The 15,338-nt window shown below is 63.8% G+C and overlaps 1 protein-coding gene across 3 annotated transcripts in view; it reads right to left on the reverse strand.

The window, feature by feature from the left end:
• Positions 1-1,132: 1,132 nt before the first annotated feature.
• Positions 1,133-15,338, reverse strand: part of NOL4L (nucleolar protein 4 like) — a 123,987-nt gene continuing 109,781 nt past the window's right edge. For all 3 annotated transcript variants that reach the window (XM_032419289.1, XM_032419290.1, XM_032419291.1), the window contains 6 exons: positions 10,214-10,491; positions 7,992-8,177; positions 7,722-7,913; positions 7,325-7,447; positions 6,776-6,977; positions 1,133-2,773 (listed from right to left, as the gene is read on the reverse strand). In XM_032419289.1, coding sequence (XP_032275180.1) covers positions 2,553-2,773; positions 6,776-6,977; positions 7,325-7,447; positions 7,722-7,913; positions 7,992-8,177; positions 10,214-10,491 — 1,202 coding nt within the window. In that variant the 3' untranslated portion in view covers positions 1,133-2,552. The remainder of the gene's footprint in view (positions 2,774-6,775; positions 6,978-7,324; positions 7,448-7,721; positions 7,914-7,991; positions 8,178-10,213; positions 10,492-15,338) is intronic.

Below are 15,338 nucleotides of genomic sequence, written 5' to 3' on the forward strand. Positions count from 1 at the left end.
TCTCTGAAAACAAAAGCAAAACAGAACAAGTTCCCTGACTGAACTAGCTAATGGAGTCCTGTTTCCACACAGCGACTTGCTCCTGACTCTGCCCTCAGCCGGGCGTCAGGCGTAGCTTCACAGAGAAGGAGTCCCCCCCCCCCCCCCGCGGCGGGGTGGCGGTGGCAGAATCCACTGTCCCGGAGGGGCCGCGTGGCCTTGCTCGCACACCAGGGCTCCCGCGCTCAGGCAGGCTGAGGTGGTCAGCTCAGAAAAGCGGGACCGCACGCCGAAACTGAGGCTGCTCTTCAGATCCAATCCCTAGTGTGGGGGTGCGGGCAGCTCCCAGCCCTCCTCTCTGCTGTGAGCAAAGCGCTGCGGTCGCGCCTGGCCTGGGGCCTGCCTCCGGGAGGGGGAATGACAAGTTAAGCAGTTGGTATCAAGAATTCTAAGGCGGCGATTGTCTCTGCCAGTTTTTAACATTAAGATTCTCACAAATTGCCTGGGGTAACATTTTGCAAAAGACCTACTGATTACTTTGTAGTATTGTTCACACACAAAAATAAATATTTACACAAATTGAAACGTCCGGGAGTAGCACTGAGCAGGTGGGGGCTGGACGCGCGGATGGCTGGGGTGGGGGACGGGCCTTGGGCGCGGGAGCTTGTGCTGTGTGAAGGGGGTGTCTCGGGTGTCTCGGGTGTCCTGGCCCTGACCACAGGACTGCAGATTGGCTAGATGGAAGGCAGAGGTGGTGTGGCTGGGGAGGTGTGGGGGGTGCTGGAGGCTACTTGAGAGAGGAAGGACTACCCCCGACTGCCGGGGGCTGGAAGTAAGCACGGGGTGGGGCACCCTACTTCTCAGAGCTCTGGAGCCCCCCCCCCCCCAGCCCCCCGGCCCTCCTGACGGTGGTCTGCCATAGTGCTGGGAGGCAGGTAGCTGCAGAAAGCTGGTTTGGGAAAGGGTACCTGCTCTGGGGTCGAGTGGCTGTGGCCGTCCTAGGGTCCACGTGGCCCTGGCTCCCCTGGGGCCGCTCTGCTCTGAGGGAGGAAAGGCTACAGAGGGCTTCTGCCGGCTCTGGGGGGGGGGGGGGGGGGGGGGGGGGGGGGGGGGGGTAGGTCTGGGGGGGCGGGGGATCCGGGGGGGGGGCGGGCAGCGGAGAGCTGCTGTCATAGCTACGGAGTCGGAGTGTCGCACGGAGAGGCCCCGGGGGCCCTCTGAGGTGGGGGAGAATCCCTGGTTTTAGCAGCACTGGGAGGTATTGCACTGAGCAAGAGGAAGTGCCTACTGGGGAGGAGGGACCAGGCCGGCCTTTGCTTTTGCCCTTTTTCACACTCCAGGGTTATAGGTTTCTTCCAGGACTGGCCCCTCCAGAAGGGCAGGTCCTCGGAGAACCCAAGTGGCTTCTCTACTTCTGCTGATGGTCCCTTTACTCCAGCCACGGGGGCAGAGGACAGGCGCTGCAGTCCGACCAGGGGCTCGCAGCTGCTTGTCCTGTTTGGTGGCTGCCTGACAGCTGGGGGCCCACCCTGAGGAAACAGGCCCTTCCCGGCATGTGTCCGAGGGCCCTGGGCCTGTGTGGAGAAGTGTTCAGACCCGGCTCCCTGGGGGCAGGTGAGGGCAGGGGCCCTCCTGGCCGGCGGCTGTCCCCCAGCTGTCTGTCCTGGTAAGCAGCCAGGAGGGCTGGGGCCAGGGGGCTGCAAGCTGCTCCAGAGGGTCACAGCCCTGTCTGGACTCCAGCCCCTGGCCACCCCTCTGGACTTGCCTCCCAGGCAGACACCGTGTGTTGGCGAGTCGGGAGATAGATAGCCGTTCAGAAGGGGCTCAGGGCACATCCTGGAAAAAGCCCACGCTGGAGTGTGAGGTAGAATACGGGTGGCCGTGTGACTGGGGCTTCTGTGGAATGGGGGTGGGGGAGCCGTTTTTGTCTTTGCTTTGCACTGGGTGTGGGTGAGGTCCTCTGGCTTGGCGGTGCTGGGCGCTCGGAAGGACAGCCAGCCCGGCGCCCGCCCCACCGCACCCCGCCCTGCCGGCCCCCAGCCCGCGCCAGTGTAGTGATATGGAATGTTAGGTCACAGGGATACATCCTTCTGATCAGACAGACACAGACTGGCAATCTGTACAAACACAAAAGAATCCATTTTCAGAAAAATAAATTACTAAGGGGAGAGGAAGAAAGGGTCCACTTTGTTTTTCTCAATAAATATGCAATTCTGCTCACCTAAGACTTGAAAGGTAATTATCTGGGGGTGGGATTCTAACATCAGGGTCCACGAAGATGATTCTAAATAGAGCTGCGTCCCCAGCGCCTTGTCAGGGGAGCCCCAGCCCTTCCAAAGCTGCCCCATTGGCCTCTTCCAAGCAGGTCAAAGCACCCGTGTGGTGAGATTCCAAAAAAAAAAAAAAAAAAAAAGTGTCCTTGTGCCCAAAGTCGCAGGTGCTTGGCGTGTGGCTAGAAACAGCTCTTTTGGATCCCACCTCTTTCAGAAAACAAAATGTACCAAGTGGTGAGGCAGGAAGCCGGGCCGGGACAGCCTCCTTCCCTAGGGTAGTGCACTCCAGGTGCCGCGGGGTCAGTTCTGCTGTAAAATGAGGTTTTCCAGTTCGTCCGCGGAGCGCAGCAGGAAGGCGGCAGACTCTCGGTAGCCGGCGATGAGCTGCCGCACCGCACTGATCTCCGTGGGGCTGAGCTGGGCGGCGGGCATGGTCCTGCTGGTGCTGTTGCTGGAGGGCGTGGGCGTGGGCGTGCTGGAGGCCGTGGCGGCCCCGCCTTTCATGCTGAGGTCGGTGGGCCCTGTGGAGGGGACAGCGCGGTGAGGAGGGGGGCCGACAGCTCGCAGGCTATCTGGGAGGTGCCGTCACCCTGTGCGTCGTCTTGGGGGCCTGCTGTGGCTCGGGCGCTCGGGCCTCACGACAGTTGTACCCTAGCGCCTAGAACGGGACCCGGTACCAGATGAGACGTGGGGTTCTCTGCTAACCCTCAGGGCGGTCCTGCAAGGAAGGGGGCCTTATCGTTGACAGGTGGCAGCTGGGGAGGCCTGGAGGTCGGAGGTTTGCCCCTGGTCACGCGGTGAACGTGTGCCCGCGGCAAGGGGCTCGGCCTCTAGCTCCCTGGCCCTGCTCGCACCTCAGCGGCTTGGGCTTGCTGAGGACCGGTGGGTAGACCGCGCTCCCCCGGTAAAGGAGGCGGCCTCCGGGCAGCGTGGGCCCGACCCTGTGAGAAAGGCCGGCGGCGTCGGCCTGTGCCATACATGTGGCCACGTGCCGTTTGTCCCGATGCGGCGGCTGTTCAGGACGCTGCAGGTAAGCAGGCACCTTACACCCTGAGAGAAAGGAGTGTGTGGAAAGCCCTGGAGTCCAGAGTGGAGCCACAGGAGACTAGGAAAAGAAACACCCATGTGTGTGCTCAGACCAGGGAGGGGCTTCTGCCAGGTGGAGGAGAAAGGCCAGGTGCCCTGCTTGGCTGTGGGAGAGGTCAGGGCCAGGCCAGCCGGAGGGTGACGGTGCCCTGCAGGGGAGGGGCTGGGAAGGACAGGACCCAGGGGTGCTATCGGGAGAAGTCCCCTCTGCCCTCAGAACGGTGGCAGCAAAAGAGCCTGAAGTCTTCTGAAACATCCTAGGGGTGTGTGTGGCGGGGGACCACCAGGCCCTGTCTCCTCTTTGCCCTTCCCCAGCCGCTCCACGGGGGCATCGTGGGCTTTGGCATCAGGCTCGCCTGAATTCAAGGCCTGCTCTGCCACGCCGCAGGCCACTGTTCCACATCCCTGAGCCTCGGAACCCGAGGAGGCTGCTGGGGGCTGAGCCAGGCCTGTGAAACTCTCAGCACGGCTGGGAGCTGCCAGGCCCACGGTGGGGCGGGGGGGTGGGGGGGACGGGCTTCCAGACAGGTTCTGGGGCTTTCTGAATGGGCTCCCAGGAGACACGGAGGCTCCTGGAATTTGAAACACATTCTTTTGAAGTGTTGAGCCAGAACACAGCCAAAGAAGCGCATGTCTGGGGGTGTGGGAGCTGGAGTGTCCTGGGGGAGGCCGTCTCCCCGCGCCTGCCCGCCGCCCAGTCCCTCCTCGCCCTGGGCTGGCTTACCCGGGCGGGCAGGCGCGGGAGGCTGTCCGTGCTCGTCAGCCGTCTCCCCACGACCCCGTGGGCTCTGGCAGCCAGCGCCACTCATTACTGCATCTACAGGGGCCCTACAGGGGCACTCTCTGCCGCTACAGAGAGAGAGGGACAAGCTCGAGTCACTGGAGGCCTCGAGACTGGAAGCAACACGCTGGGAGAAACTGGAAATGACTGCCGGTGAGGGGAGCTGGTGCGGCCCCTAACGGGGAAGGAGGCTGAGATGGGCCCATCCGTCACCGTCACCGAGGCGGTTTCCTCTCTAACCAAAGCACATGGCGTCAAGGAGGCAGACTTGGAAACGGCTTATGCTAAGGGACATCCTTGGAATTGAGAGTCCATGGAGCAGCTCAGTCTGTAAAAACGAAATGCAGGGGGAAGGAGCCGGGCTGTGACTTGGCTGGAAACAAGAGCCAAGCAGGCGGTGGGCTCCCGTTGGTGGCCAAAGGGCTACGGGGACAGGCGGGGGGCGGGGTGTCTCCCCGTCGCCTCCAGACAACATGTGGCGGGTTCCCCTCTCTCCATCCCTCAGCCCTATGCTCAGAGCTGTCCTTCTGTCTCTCTCGGACAGGAGAGCGTCCCTACCTCCCGCAGCCCATCTGCTCTGGGGCTGACGTTCAGGAATGGGGGCAGGAGTGCGCGCAAGTGGCCCAGCACCCCCAGGAAAGGCGGGCCAAGTGGATTCTATGGAAGCTCAGCTGCATCTCCCGCTGACCACCTGATGAGCACAGGGAGGAGCTCTGAGCCACTAGCGGGGCGGCCCTGCCGGGCGCCGGGGTGACTGAAGGACGGCTGACAGGGCCGACAGCTGCTGGGGTGGGCAGCGGGACTGGGACTGCCGCCGGTGGTCTTCCTCCAGCCGCTGGGCTCCAAGCCAGTGCTCCCGGGACATGGGCTGCCCTGGGCCGGGAGGCGAAGGAGCAGATCTCTGCCTCCGTGACCTCCCCGCCCACCTCTACGGAAGCAGGGTGCTTACAGAAGGGGACAGAGGCCCCGGGAAGCACAGGGGCAGAGCCAGCTGCCCCCCTCAGAGGGAGGGCGGGCCGCTGCCGGAGCCCCTCTGGCAGGCGTGAGCAGGGCCCAGTGGGCAGCCGGGCCCGCCCCCCCCCCCGGCGGCTGCGGCCGGGACACGGGCCGTGCTGCGCGCCCCCAGGTCGGGGGGGGGGGGGGGGCACCATCGCCTGCGGCCTGGGAAGGACGGAGCCTCAGGCTCGCCATGTTTGTGCAGAGGTCCTATCCTCCCTGCCCTGGGACCTGTCTTCGGCTACGCTAACAGGGTCCCCACTCAGCAGGGCTGTCAGGTGGCTCTTCTTCCTGGAAGAAAAGCAGCCCTTCGGGGACAGCCGTTCCTCCTCTCGCCGCGAATGGCCGCTCAGGCGTCCGCCTCGGGGATTAAGGCCAGGCAGCCTCTTATTTTAGGTTAAGAGGCATTAGGAAGCGATGAGAAGTTAAGCCCAAGCAGCAGTCTTCCAGGGACCTGCACACACTTGCTGGTGGTAGGAGCGAGGTGAGCGGAGGGGGCTTTGGGCTTCCTGCTGTGGGCAGGGGCCCGCGCCTCCCTTGCTGCCCAGGAACCGTGAGGGGTCTCCTGCAGCCAAGGACAAGGGCTTGAGAGGAACTGTTCAGGCACGTTCAGCCAGGACCTCGAACCAGAGTTTCCTGGCCTGTGGGTGACACCTTCCTCCAACCTACTCAAGCAATTTGGGGTCGCCCTCAGCTCTCCTCCTCACCCCTTTGCTTTTGAATGACCCTCCGTGCACATAACTTCTGCCTCCTGTCCTTCTAATTCCGATCTCACCACGGGGGCAGGCAGAGCGCAGTTCACAGCCCTCCTTTCTTAAAACCTATCAGTGGCTCCCACTGCACACAGAACAGAATCCAAGTGCCCGGCCCAAGAGGCCCCGAGGTCACCCCCACCCACCCCCTGCCCATGCCCCGAGGCCGCCAGGCTGCTCTCCACCAGCGGAGGCCCCCGGACTCAAGGGGGGCGCCCACTCCAGTTCCCACTCGGGGCAGCGCCTAATGCCACAGGGAGGTCTGCGTCTTTTCAGGGACCGTTTCCCCAATCCGGGGCTGTGTCCCATCTAGGGAATCACCAGCTTCAGGGGGTGGAGTAGGGGGGACAGATGGTTCACTGTGGCCCCAGGTGACCTGGATGGGGTTCCACAGTGAGAGCAAGGGCTGAGGCCTGGAGAAGGCGGTGACCTGCCCAGAGCCACTCGGCGGGCCCCCCAGGCCACAGCAGAACTGGGCTGCACCTGGGCTAGATGCTAGCTCTGCCACCAACTCCCAGTGACCACCTCACTGAGCCTTGGTCGGTCGTGGGCAAAGCAGGGGTGTGGAGAGGATTTGACTCAGGTAGAGCAGGGCCTTGGCTGCAACTCTGGGCTCACGGTGGCCCTCAGGGAGCCGAGGCAGGGAGAGGCCCGGCAGAGCATCCACTCGGGCTCTGGAGCAAGCCGCCTCGGGGGTGAGAAACGACCAGTAGGCTTTTTGTTTTAACTGCCTGAAGTTTTCCTCACCTCCCCATCAAAGGACTGGCCGAAACTGTGAAGTGGGGAAGGTCCCGGAGCCACGAGGGAGGCACCTTCCCCGCCTGCCCTGCCCCCTTCCCTGAGGCTGCGCTGAGCACGGACCTGGGTTCCGGTCAGGGAGCCAGAGAGCCTGGGTCCCCCGCACTCACCATTACTGTGATTTCCTGTTTGGAGGGAGGCAGGGGGCTGCAGGTTGCTGCCCAAGGCCCCGTAACCGCGGTAACTGTAGTTGAGGCCGCCGTTGACGTACACGGGGTCCTGGGAGTAGGAGGAGGCTGGCAGTGAGTAGGTGGAGTGGGTGATGGCTGCGGAGTCCCGGGAGTGCTGCTTGTCCAGGGCGATGGGCTCGTCCTACAGAGGGGGAGGAAAGCGCTAGGGAACCAGAGGGGCGACCATCCAGACCCTTGTCCCTGGGACCCAGTGCTGTGACCTGCGGGGCTCTGCTCATGTCTCCGTGGGCCAGAGTTGATCTGTCCCAGCCTAGCTAAAAACACTGTCGGAGGCCACACCCCGGAGCGCGCAGGGCCTGTGTGCCCCACCGAGGCTCCGTCTGGCTCCGAGGATTGCCCGCCCCCTGCCTTCACCACCCCCTGCACACCGGCTGGCCTGGCGGGGGTTCTGCCCAGCCTGGGGGTCTGCGGCATGACCGCCGGCCGCCCTCTCACCCCTGCTGCCCGGGGCTGCTGGGGAGCAGGTACCTGGGAGGACTGGTAGATCTCCAGGCGCATCCTTTTGGCTGCTTTTCTCGTCTCGCTCTCGCAGGCAGCTGCCAGGATGTTTTCGGCCATGGCCGAGGTCAGGTGGGGAGGTGTGGGTCTGGTCTGCAGGCACAACGGGGACGGAGCCCGTGTTGGGGCTGACCCAGACAGACCCCTGCCCTGGAGGGGGCTGGCACAGGGCTGAGGTGTGGGCTCCGGGCCCGTGCTCTCCGGGGCTCTGTAACCTCTCTGGGCCTCAGCTCCCTCCTCTGTGAGTCCGGGATCGCTGGGTGGAGGGCAAGTGTCTGGCCAGGGGGCCGCCCAGGGGCCCGGCGGGTGTGGCTGCAGGCCCGTGGCAGTGCGGAAGGAGCGGGGCGGACGGGGAGGAGGGGCTCACCATCTCCATGCCGTTCTTCTTCATGCGCCGGCAGGACTTGAGGTACGTGCGGATGCGCTTGCGGGCCCGCTCCTGGAACTCGGGAAACTGCCGGCTGCAGGACTCGATGATGGCCTGGATCTTCTCCTTGGGCTGCTTGGAGATGGGCACCATGCGGTCCAAGTTCTCGTCCACAAAGAGCCGCACGAACATCTGGGGGAGACACAGGCTGTGGGAAGGGCTGGCCGTGGCTGTGGCCCCCGCCCCTGCCCCGCCCGTCCCTCGCCTCACATTGAAGGCCTTGAGGCGCTCGGGGTCCATGCCCTCGGAGTCGTTCATCTTGTCGTTGTCCTCGTGGTCATCGTGGTCGTCGTCGTCGTCATCTGCTGTGGGGGCCCGGCCCACCGTCAGGTCCTCAGGGCAGCCACTGACCTCAGTCTTGATGGAATCATAGCTCCCGGAGCTGTAAGGGGGCGACTGAGAGAGGGCAAGGGCCGGAGGGTCAGACCGGGCCCGCTTTCGGCCAGACAGCCACAGCGAGCTTGGGGACCGGGACGGTGAGCACGCCCGGCTGCCGCATGAGCCACAGTGTCGAGGTCCCGCGTCGCCTCCCCTCCCTGTTCCCTTCATCTAGGAATCGGAGGCGCCAGTGTGGCCACCCCACCCTGGGCGGCCGGAGGCAGGATTGCCCGGCCGCAGCGGCGCCAGCAGAGGCCCGGGGCCCCGGGGCTGCTGAGCAGAGGCGGCGGCACTGTGCTCGGCCGCTGAGCCCACACCGGGACCTGCCACATCGTGTGAGGGACAGGCAGACGCAGGAAGGGTTCCCACCACCAGCCAGCCTCTTCTGGTTCTGGCTTTGGGGTTTTCCTCCCTGATCCCCAAGGGGCGGCAGCCCTGAGCAGCAGCCGAGCTGTCACGCAGGCGGTGAGCGTGCTGTCAGGGAGGAGGGGACAGATGGGCTGGGAGAGGGAACCAGCTGAGGCGACAGGTCCCGTAGGCAGAGTGCATCCCCGAAGCTCCCGGGCTGGGGTTCTCCTGTCTGCTGCCACCCCCAGGGAGACCCTGTGAGCCCCCACGCAGAGTGTGTGTGTAGAAAGGGGGAGTGGGAAGCAGGCCCGGGCCACCAGCAAAGAAGGGACCTCCGCTGCCTGTTCCCACCGCAGGAGCTGCTCCCAGAATCAGCCCCTTCTGGGGAGCACAGCCCCTTCTGGGGAGCACAGCCCCTGCTGAAGAACAAACGCATGAAGAGGGACACAGACCGGCGCCCAGTCCTGCAGCAGCTGCCACCACCAAGCTTCCTGTGACCGTCCCACAGGGACTGGCCCTCCCAGGGCCCCTGGCCTGGTGCCCGACTCTTGATCCACACACGGACTTGACAAGGGGCAGAGACACGGAGGTCGCCCGGCCTCCTGCTGGGTCATGCTGGACTTGCCGTGGAGGCAGAAGACCTCCCGGGTCCTGGGCAAGTCACGTGCCCAAGCCGCTCCTTAGCCAAGTCCTCGGCCAGGGCCGGAGGCGACGGAGACGGAGACCGCAGGACACAAGCTGCGGGTGGCACCGATGCCCCGTCTCACTTCCGTGGCCTGAGGTCACGGTGGCGCACGCCCCTCCGCGGCTCTCCGCTCGGTGCAGGCAGCGGCTAGGCCTGCCCCTCGCACTTGGGAGGCGAGGGCCATGCTCTGGCCGGTACCCGCCCTGTGGCCCGAGCTCAGACACACAGTGACAACTGAACACCCACTCGTCTGGAAAGAACTTTCCCGCGAGACGGGCCATCAGAGGCAAGCCCTGGCACCCACCCCACGCCCTCTGCAGCAGAAGGCGGCCCAGGGAGGGGGAGGAACCTGTGTAGGGGGACATGGCTGGCGCCCAGGGGCGCAGGGCTCCGAGAAGTCACCTCCGGCGCCGCCGCCCTGGCAGGAGAAAACTCTGCCGAGAGAGTTCCCGTGCCCAGTGCTCACCGCACCGCGGCAGGAGACTTAGTGACCCAGAGGCAGCTGGCAGAGGTGTGAGGGGGGCCCCGGAAGGCAGGGGGCAGCGCTCGGGGGCGAGGGCACCAGCATCGGCCACCCTGCCCCCATGAGCAGCCCACATCAGCCTGATCTACCGAGTTTCAAACGTGCACATCCCTGGGGCTTCAGAGGCCTCGTTCTTCCCCTGCACCGTCTGCGAAACGGGGACAGGCGTGCACAGGAGCCCCGAAAGGCGGGGCCCTGCTGCCCTAACCGGCAGCAGACTGCTCTGGGGGAGAGCGGAACGGGCCACACAGCACCCCCCCCTCCACTGAGGCCGGGGCCAAGCCCTCTTCACGGCTGCTGACACCTGCTCAGAGAAGGGAAGGCCTAGCCTGAGGTCACGCTGTGTGATCTCATCCCAGAGCCTCCGCAGAACGCCCGGCACGGCGGCCACGGCCTGCACGCTGACTTGGCGTCACGGCTCCGGGCACATAACCATTTCACGTCAGCCTCGCACCGCCCTGACATGCACGGCTCCAGGGGGCCCACAGCCCCACACACCTCAGGGGTGGTCTTCACCCCGTACTTGACACGGCTCCGCAGTCCATCGGTGCCACAGCCGTCGGAGGGGTAGGAGGGCGTGCCGAGCGCCGTGCCCGGCGGGAGCTTGTCGCACAGGTTGATGGGCTGATCTTCGGAGGTGGCGGTGAAGTCCATGGGGGCCACGGCGCCGTTGCCATTCATCTCGGGGAAGGCGGGGTCGCCCTGCGTGCTGCTCGATGTGGATGGGTTCAGGGTGGAGGAACCATTGCCGCTGCCACTCTCAGAGGAGGAGTCATCTGGAACAAGAGGCCTGGGTGTGAGGCTCCCCGCAGCACCTACTGTCCCCTAAGGCCCCCTGGGGGATCGTGGCCATGGCAGCCCCAGGGAATACTTGCCCCATCTTGTCCTCACCAGCATCTCTGGGCAGGAGGTGAGCACGGCTGTGCCCTGAGGGGCTCCGAGAGGCCAGCTCTGCCCCTAGCCGATGTAGGGGCACGGTCCCTCTGCCGGAACCAGGCCATCGGGGTGGAGCGGCCGTGGGGCGTGCAGGGCACGGTGGTCTCCTGCACTCCACACCCGAGGCACCACGTCCAGGCTCAAGGGAGGCCTGGCTTCAAGGGCCTGGGAGTGAGGGGCTGCATGCCAGAGGTCCTTGGATACCCCAGAGGTCGCTTGGGGCCTGACCGGCACCCCGCCTTCCTCTAACTCACCGCTGCCCTGCCCCTTCACACCCTCTCCCCACAGCAGGCTCTCAGCTTCCTTCATCTGCCCAAGGAGAAAGGGCTGATGCCCCACTGGGCCCCCTGCCCCTTCAGTTACCCACTCCTTCCTGCAAGCAGGCCCCGCCTACCCACAGTGTGCCCCCCACAGCCGCCTTCGGGGTCAGGCCACGTGGCCTTGGACATCCGGAGCCAGGGCTCCAGGGTCTGGGCTCTGCATTCCCTGCACCTCAATGGGCCATCGCCGCTTTCCAGAGGTGACAGCCCGACAAAGCTCTGCTGAGGGCGCCCCCTGCTGCGGAAAGCACAACACTGCCTGGGGAATCCGGGGAGACAAACTTGAACGAAGGCGCTAGACATTTTCAGATAAAATTCCAGGCCCCTCTCCCCAATCCAGGCCCAGCCTCCTGCTTGATCAGCTGAGACGGCAGCGGCCAAAGCTACTCCGAGCTCCCAGGGTCACTGTCAGGTGAGTACCGCGTGGTTCCCGGTGGCGCCCAGGTGCCCGGGCGGCCCGGCCCCAGCACCCAGAGCCGCTGGGGGAGGGGCAGCCACAGTGAGCCCTGACCGCCTCCCAGGCCGCCCCTTCCCCCAGGCCAGGGTCGCGCAAGACCCCACCCCCACTCTCCCAGCCAGCAGATTATGAAGATTTAGTCCCCGGGGCTGGGCATTGGGCACGCGCACCGCCAGAGCGTCCCCATGGCGACCGAGCGGCTCTAGCGCCCCAACCAATCGCTGGCCTCCCGGCTGCCCGGGGGCGGGGCCGGGCTGCCCATCAAGCCGCCGAGCCCTGGGCAGAGGGGGATGGGAAAGGCCGCGGCGAAGTGGCACCCCTCCCCCTCAACTGCCGCAGGTCCCCCGGGCCAGGCTGCCCCTCCCCTCCTCCTCCTCTTCCTCTGGGCAGCCACCGCTCCCTGCATCCTCCCGCAGGTCAGCTCCAGGCTCGAGCCGCCCCACAGCTTCCCTGCTTGCTCCGCTGCACCTCAAGAGTCCGTGTCCCCCCGCCCCCCGTGTCCCCAGGGCCTGGGGCCCTGCAACCTCTGGGCCCTCACCACCCATCTGCCGCCCCCCCCCATCACAGATGGGCCAGGTTCTCCTAACGCAGTATCTCCAGCAACGATCTAGACGTTTGTGGAATGAACAAATTACCCAGCAGTATTTACTGAGCACCTACTGCAGGCTGGCCCAGGCCCAGGCTGGGAAACGGAGTCACGATGACAACCCGGGTGCCAGCCCTCCTGGAGGGACAGACGCACATTACTGAACCACAGGAGAGTGGCTGCCCTCCCTCCCCTCAGTCCCACCCCGGTCTCCACCCCACATTTTTCATCACTGCATAACCTTCCTGTTCTCCACAGCCTGCTGAATAATATAGAAAAATACAGTCCAGACTCCCGTGGGCTGTGTTCTTAGTCCCGTGACTTCTGTAGCCCAGGTCCCACTCTGCTGGCCACCGCGGGGCCTCGTGCCTTCAGGCCTTTGCTTGGGCTCTGCTGCCTGCCTGCCATGTTGCTTCCAGCTCAGAACATCTCAGTCCACCTTCAAGGCCTGGTTCACTGCTGCCTCCTCAGGGCAGGCCTCCTCTACTGTCCCTAGGAAGGAGGTACTCACAGCTCTGACGAAGCCGGTGCCCATCCCTCCTGGGAAACTTCATGCCTCCTTAGCCTGGCCCCGGCTGAGTCCTGACAGCCGCCCACCTCCCACCAGGGCAGGACCTGTTGCTGAAGAAGCCTCCACACATTCAGGAGCCTCTTCTGGAGCTGAGGTGCTGGAAGGCAAGGATGGACACCCATACTGGGTGATCACATGAGCTCCTATTTGCTCTGGCAGGTGCCCATTCTTAGCCCACCTTGCAGGTGAGACTTCACACCCTGGAACCATCTCCAACAGGCCAGCTGCTTGACCTTGGAGGGCTTTGTCCTCCTCCAAGAGGAGGGGTTACTAGGAGGGCACCAGGCCTGGCACACAGTGAGCCAACGTCCCGGCGCTCAGCATGGGCATCGGGCCCACAGCCTCCCGCAGTGCCCAACCCCTGTACAGGCTCAGACGTGGCACCCCAACCGCCTGCCTCCCCGACCAGCTTACCTCCTGGGAGGATGGACCTCCCTTGCCCTAAAACTCTGGTGGGGGGCAGGGGAAGGGGGAGTGGGGGGGCAGGCCGACTCCCTTGCCCCGGGGCCGTGCACCTGTGCTGGTCAGCTGGACAGCCACGGGCCCTGGCTCCAGTCCGAGCCCCCGCTTCCCACTGCTCAGATGCTGCCCTGGGCTGGTAAGGCAGGTGGCTGGGCAGGTGGGACCGTGAGCTACCAGGAGTCCACATCATGCGTTCCAAATGTTTAGAAGAAACTGGGGATCTGCACCATTCTGTAACTATCCAGATTTTAAACTATTAAGGACTGGCTTGCATTGTTTACGAAAAAGGTTTTGAAAAACCTTGCCAAATAAATGGATAAAACAAAATGGGGTCTATCCATGCAATGGAACGTTACTCAGCCATAAAAAGGAATGAAGGCCTGACACCTGCTACACCATGGAAGAACCTAGAAAACATCACGCTGAGTGAAAGAGGCCCAGTTACAACGCGACAGGCGCTGACAGTCTGCTTCCACGCAGTGTCCAGACGAGGCACCTTCCCAGAGACAGAAACATCTGGGGGTCCCCGGGGCGGGGAGGAGTGGGCACGGGGAGCTACTGCTTAGTGGATGGAGAGTTTCTGTTTGGGCTGATGAAAACCGTATTTTGGAAATCATGGTGCTGCTCGCCCAAAACCGCCAATGTACTTAATGCTGCCGAACTGTATACTGAAAAACGGTGGAAATGGCAATTTTAATGTTATACCTATTTACCACGAAAATCCCCCCAAACCAACCAACCAACCAACCATCTAAGACCTGGAGCAGACCAGCGGCCCCAGTTCACGAGCTCCGTGTGTCCCCCATAGGCCAAGGTTCTCCGCCTCCACACCACAGCCCTCACCAGAGGGACAGAAGAGTCACAGCGCGTGCGCCCCCCGTCACTCTGCCCGGGCCACCTCAGCCCGGCGTGCCAACCGCGGGCCTGCCCCACCTGCCCCAGCGCCGCCAACAACTCGGGTCCACTTTTTGCCAACCGGAGAGGCCACGGGTTTTAGGCAGAATGCAGAGGGCCTGTGGAGTGGGATGGACGTGGGCTGTCCATCAGATGCCACTTTACCTCCCTGAGCCTCAGTTTCCTTTCCAAAGGGGTGATGTCAGTAATACAGGATTTGTAAGGTATAGACAATACCTGGTATACAGAGTAGGTGCTAGGAAAAAAAAAAAGCTAGTTCTCTACACCCCACACTCTCACTTCATCACACATCTACTTCACACACACACACACGCGCGCGCGCCTCCGAGGGCCCCTCAGAGCCCAGCACCGCGGGAAGGCATGAGCTCTGAGGTGGGCACGTATCTGAGGTGGTGCCCTGCCCACCCGTGTCCCTTCCTTGCTTGAGCACTTACTGGGTGTCCGGCCCATGCAAGACACTGGGGACGCAACAGTGAAAAGACAGGGGTAGTCACTGTCCTGGGGGCTCATACTCTAGCAAGTAAAAAACCAAACAGAAGGGTTCTAGAAGAGACTGGGCTCCAAAAACACAGTTGTGAGCTTTCTGGCCCTTGATCCCTGCTCCTCAACCCCCCAGCCCTGACTGCAGGGCCCCATCTCCAGAACTCATCCCGAGGGTGAGACACTGAGGATAGAAGGGACGGAGAGGAGATGGGAGGAAAGGAGGGAAGGCTTTTTGGAAGTAGCCCACGGAGGAAGCCTCACAGGAGGAAGCTGACAAGGCCCTGGGGCTAACCACCCCCCGCCGTGGGGGCAAAGGTGCTGCTGGGGGACAGGGGGAGGGGATCTGTCAGCCTCCCAGGGCAATGGCAGCTGCAGGGACTGAGTTCAAGCCCCTAAGCGGGAACCAGACTCCCTCCAAGGGCGGCCGCCTTCCTGTCACCCCACCCAGCACTCTCCCTCTCTGGCGCATTCCCTCCCCTCCAGGGACTTGCTTCAAGGTCACCTCGGTAAGACCTCCCTGCCCCCACTCTGCCATGCTGACCCCTTTACCTACTTTTCCCAGAGCGTTTTAATCACCTTCTCACGTACTATGTCTATGGCCTGTGCCCCCGCCCTGCAGACCCATAGTTAGCAGGGCTGTATGGGGGGCGGGGGGGGGGGGGCAGATCATTCCTGCCTCTCCAAAAACCATACTCCTCCCTCTGGCGAGGGCACCCACGTCTTCCAGGGTGAGCACATGGCCCACGCCTGGCCGGTCAGCCCAGCCTTTCCCAGTGACCAGCGGGCATCCGACCAAGCTGGACCCACGAAAGTCAGTCCCGGGGCTCTGGCTGAACTGTTTGGAAAGAAGTGCTCCTCCCCACGCCCCAGGGCTGCTGAGCCCATCCGGCAGG

This window comes from Phoca vitulina, unplaced genomic scaffold, assembly GCF_004348235.1.
Source record: "Phoca vitulina isolate PV1807 unplaced genomic scaffold, GSC_HSeal_1.0 scaffold22, whole genome shotgun sequence".
Taxonomy (NCBI): Eukaryota; Metazoa; Chordata; class Mammalia; order Carnivora; family Phocidae; genus Phoca; species Phoca vitulina.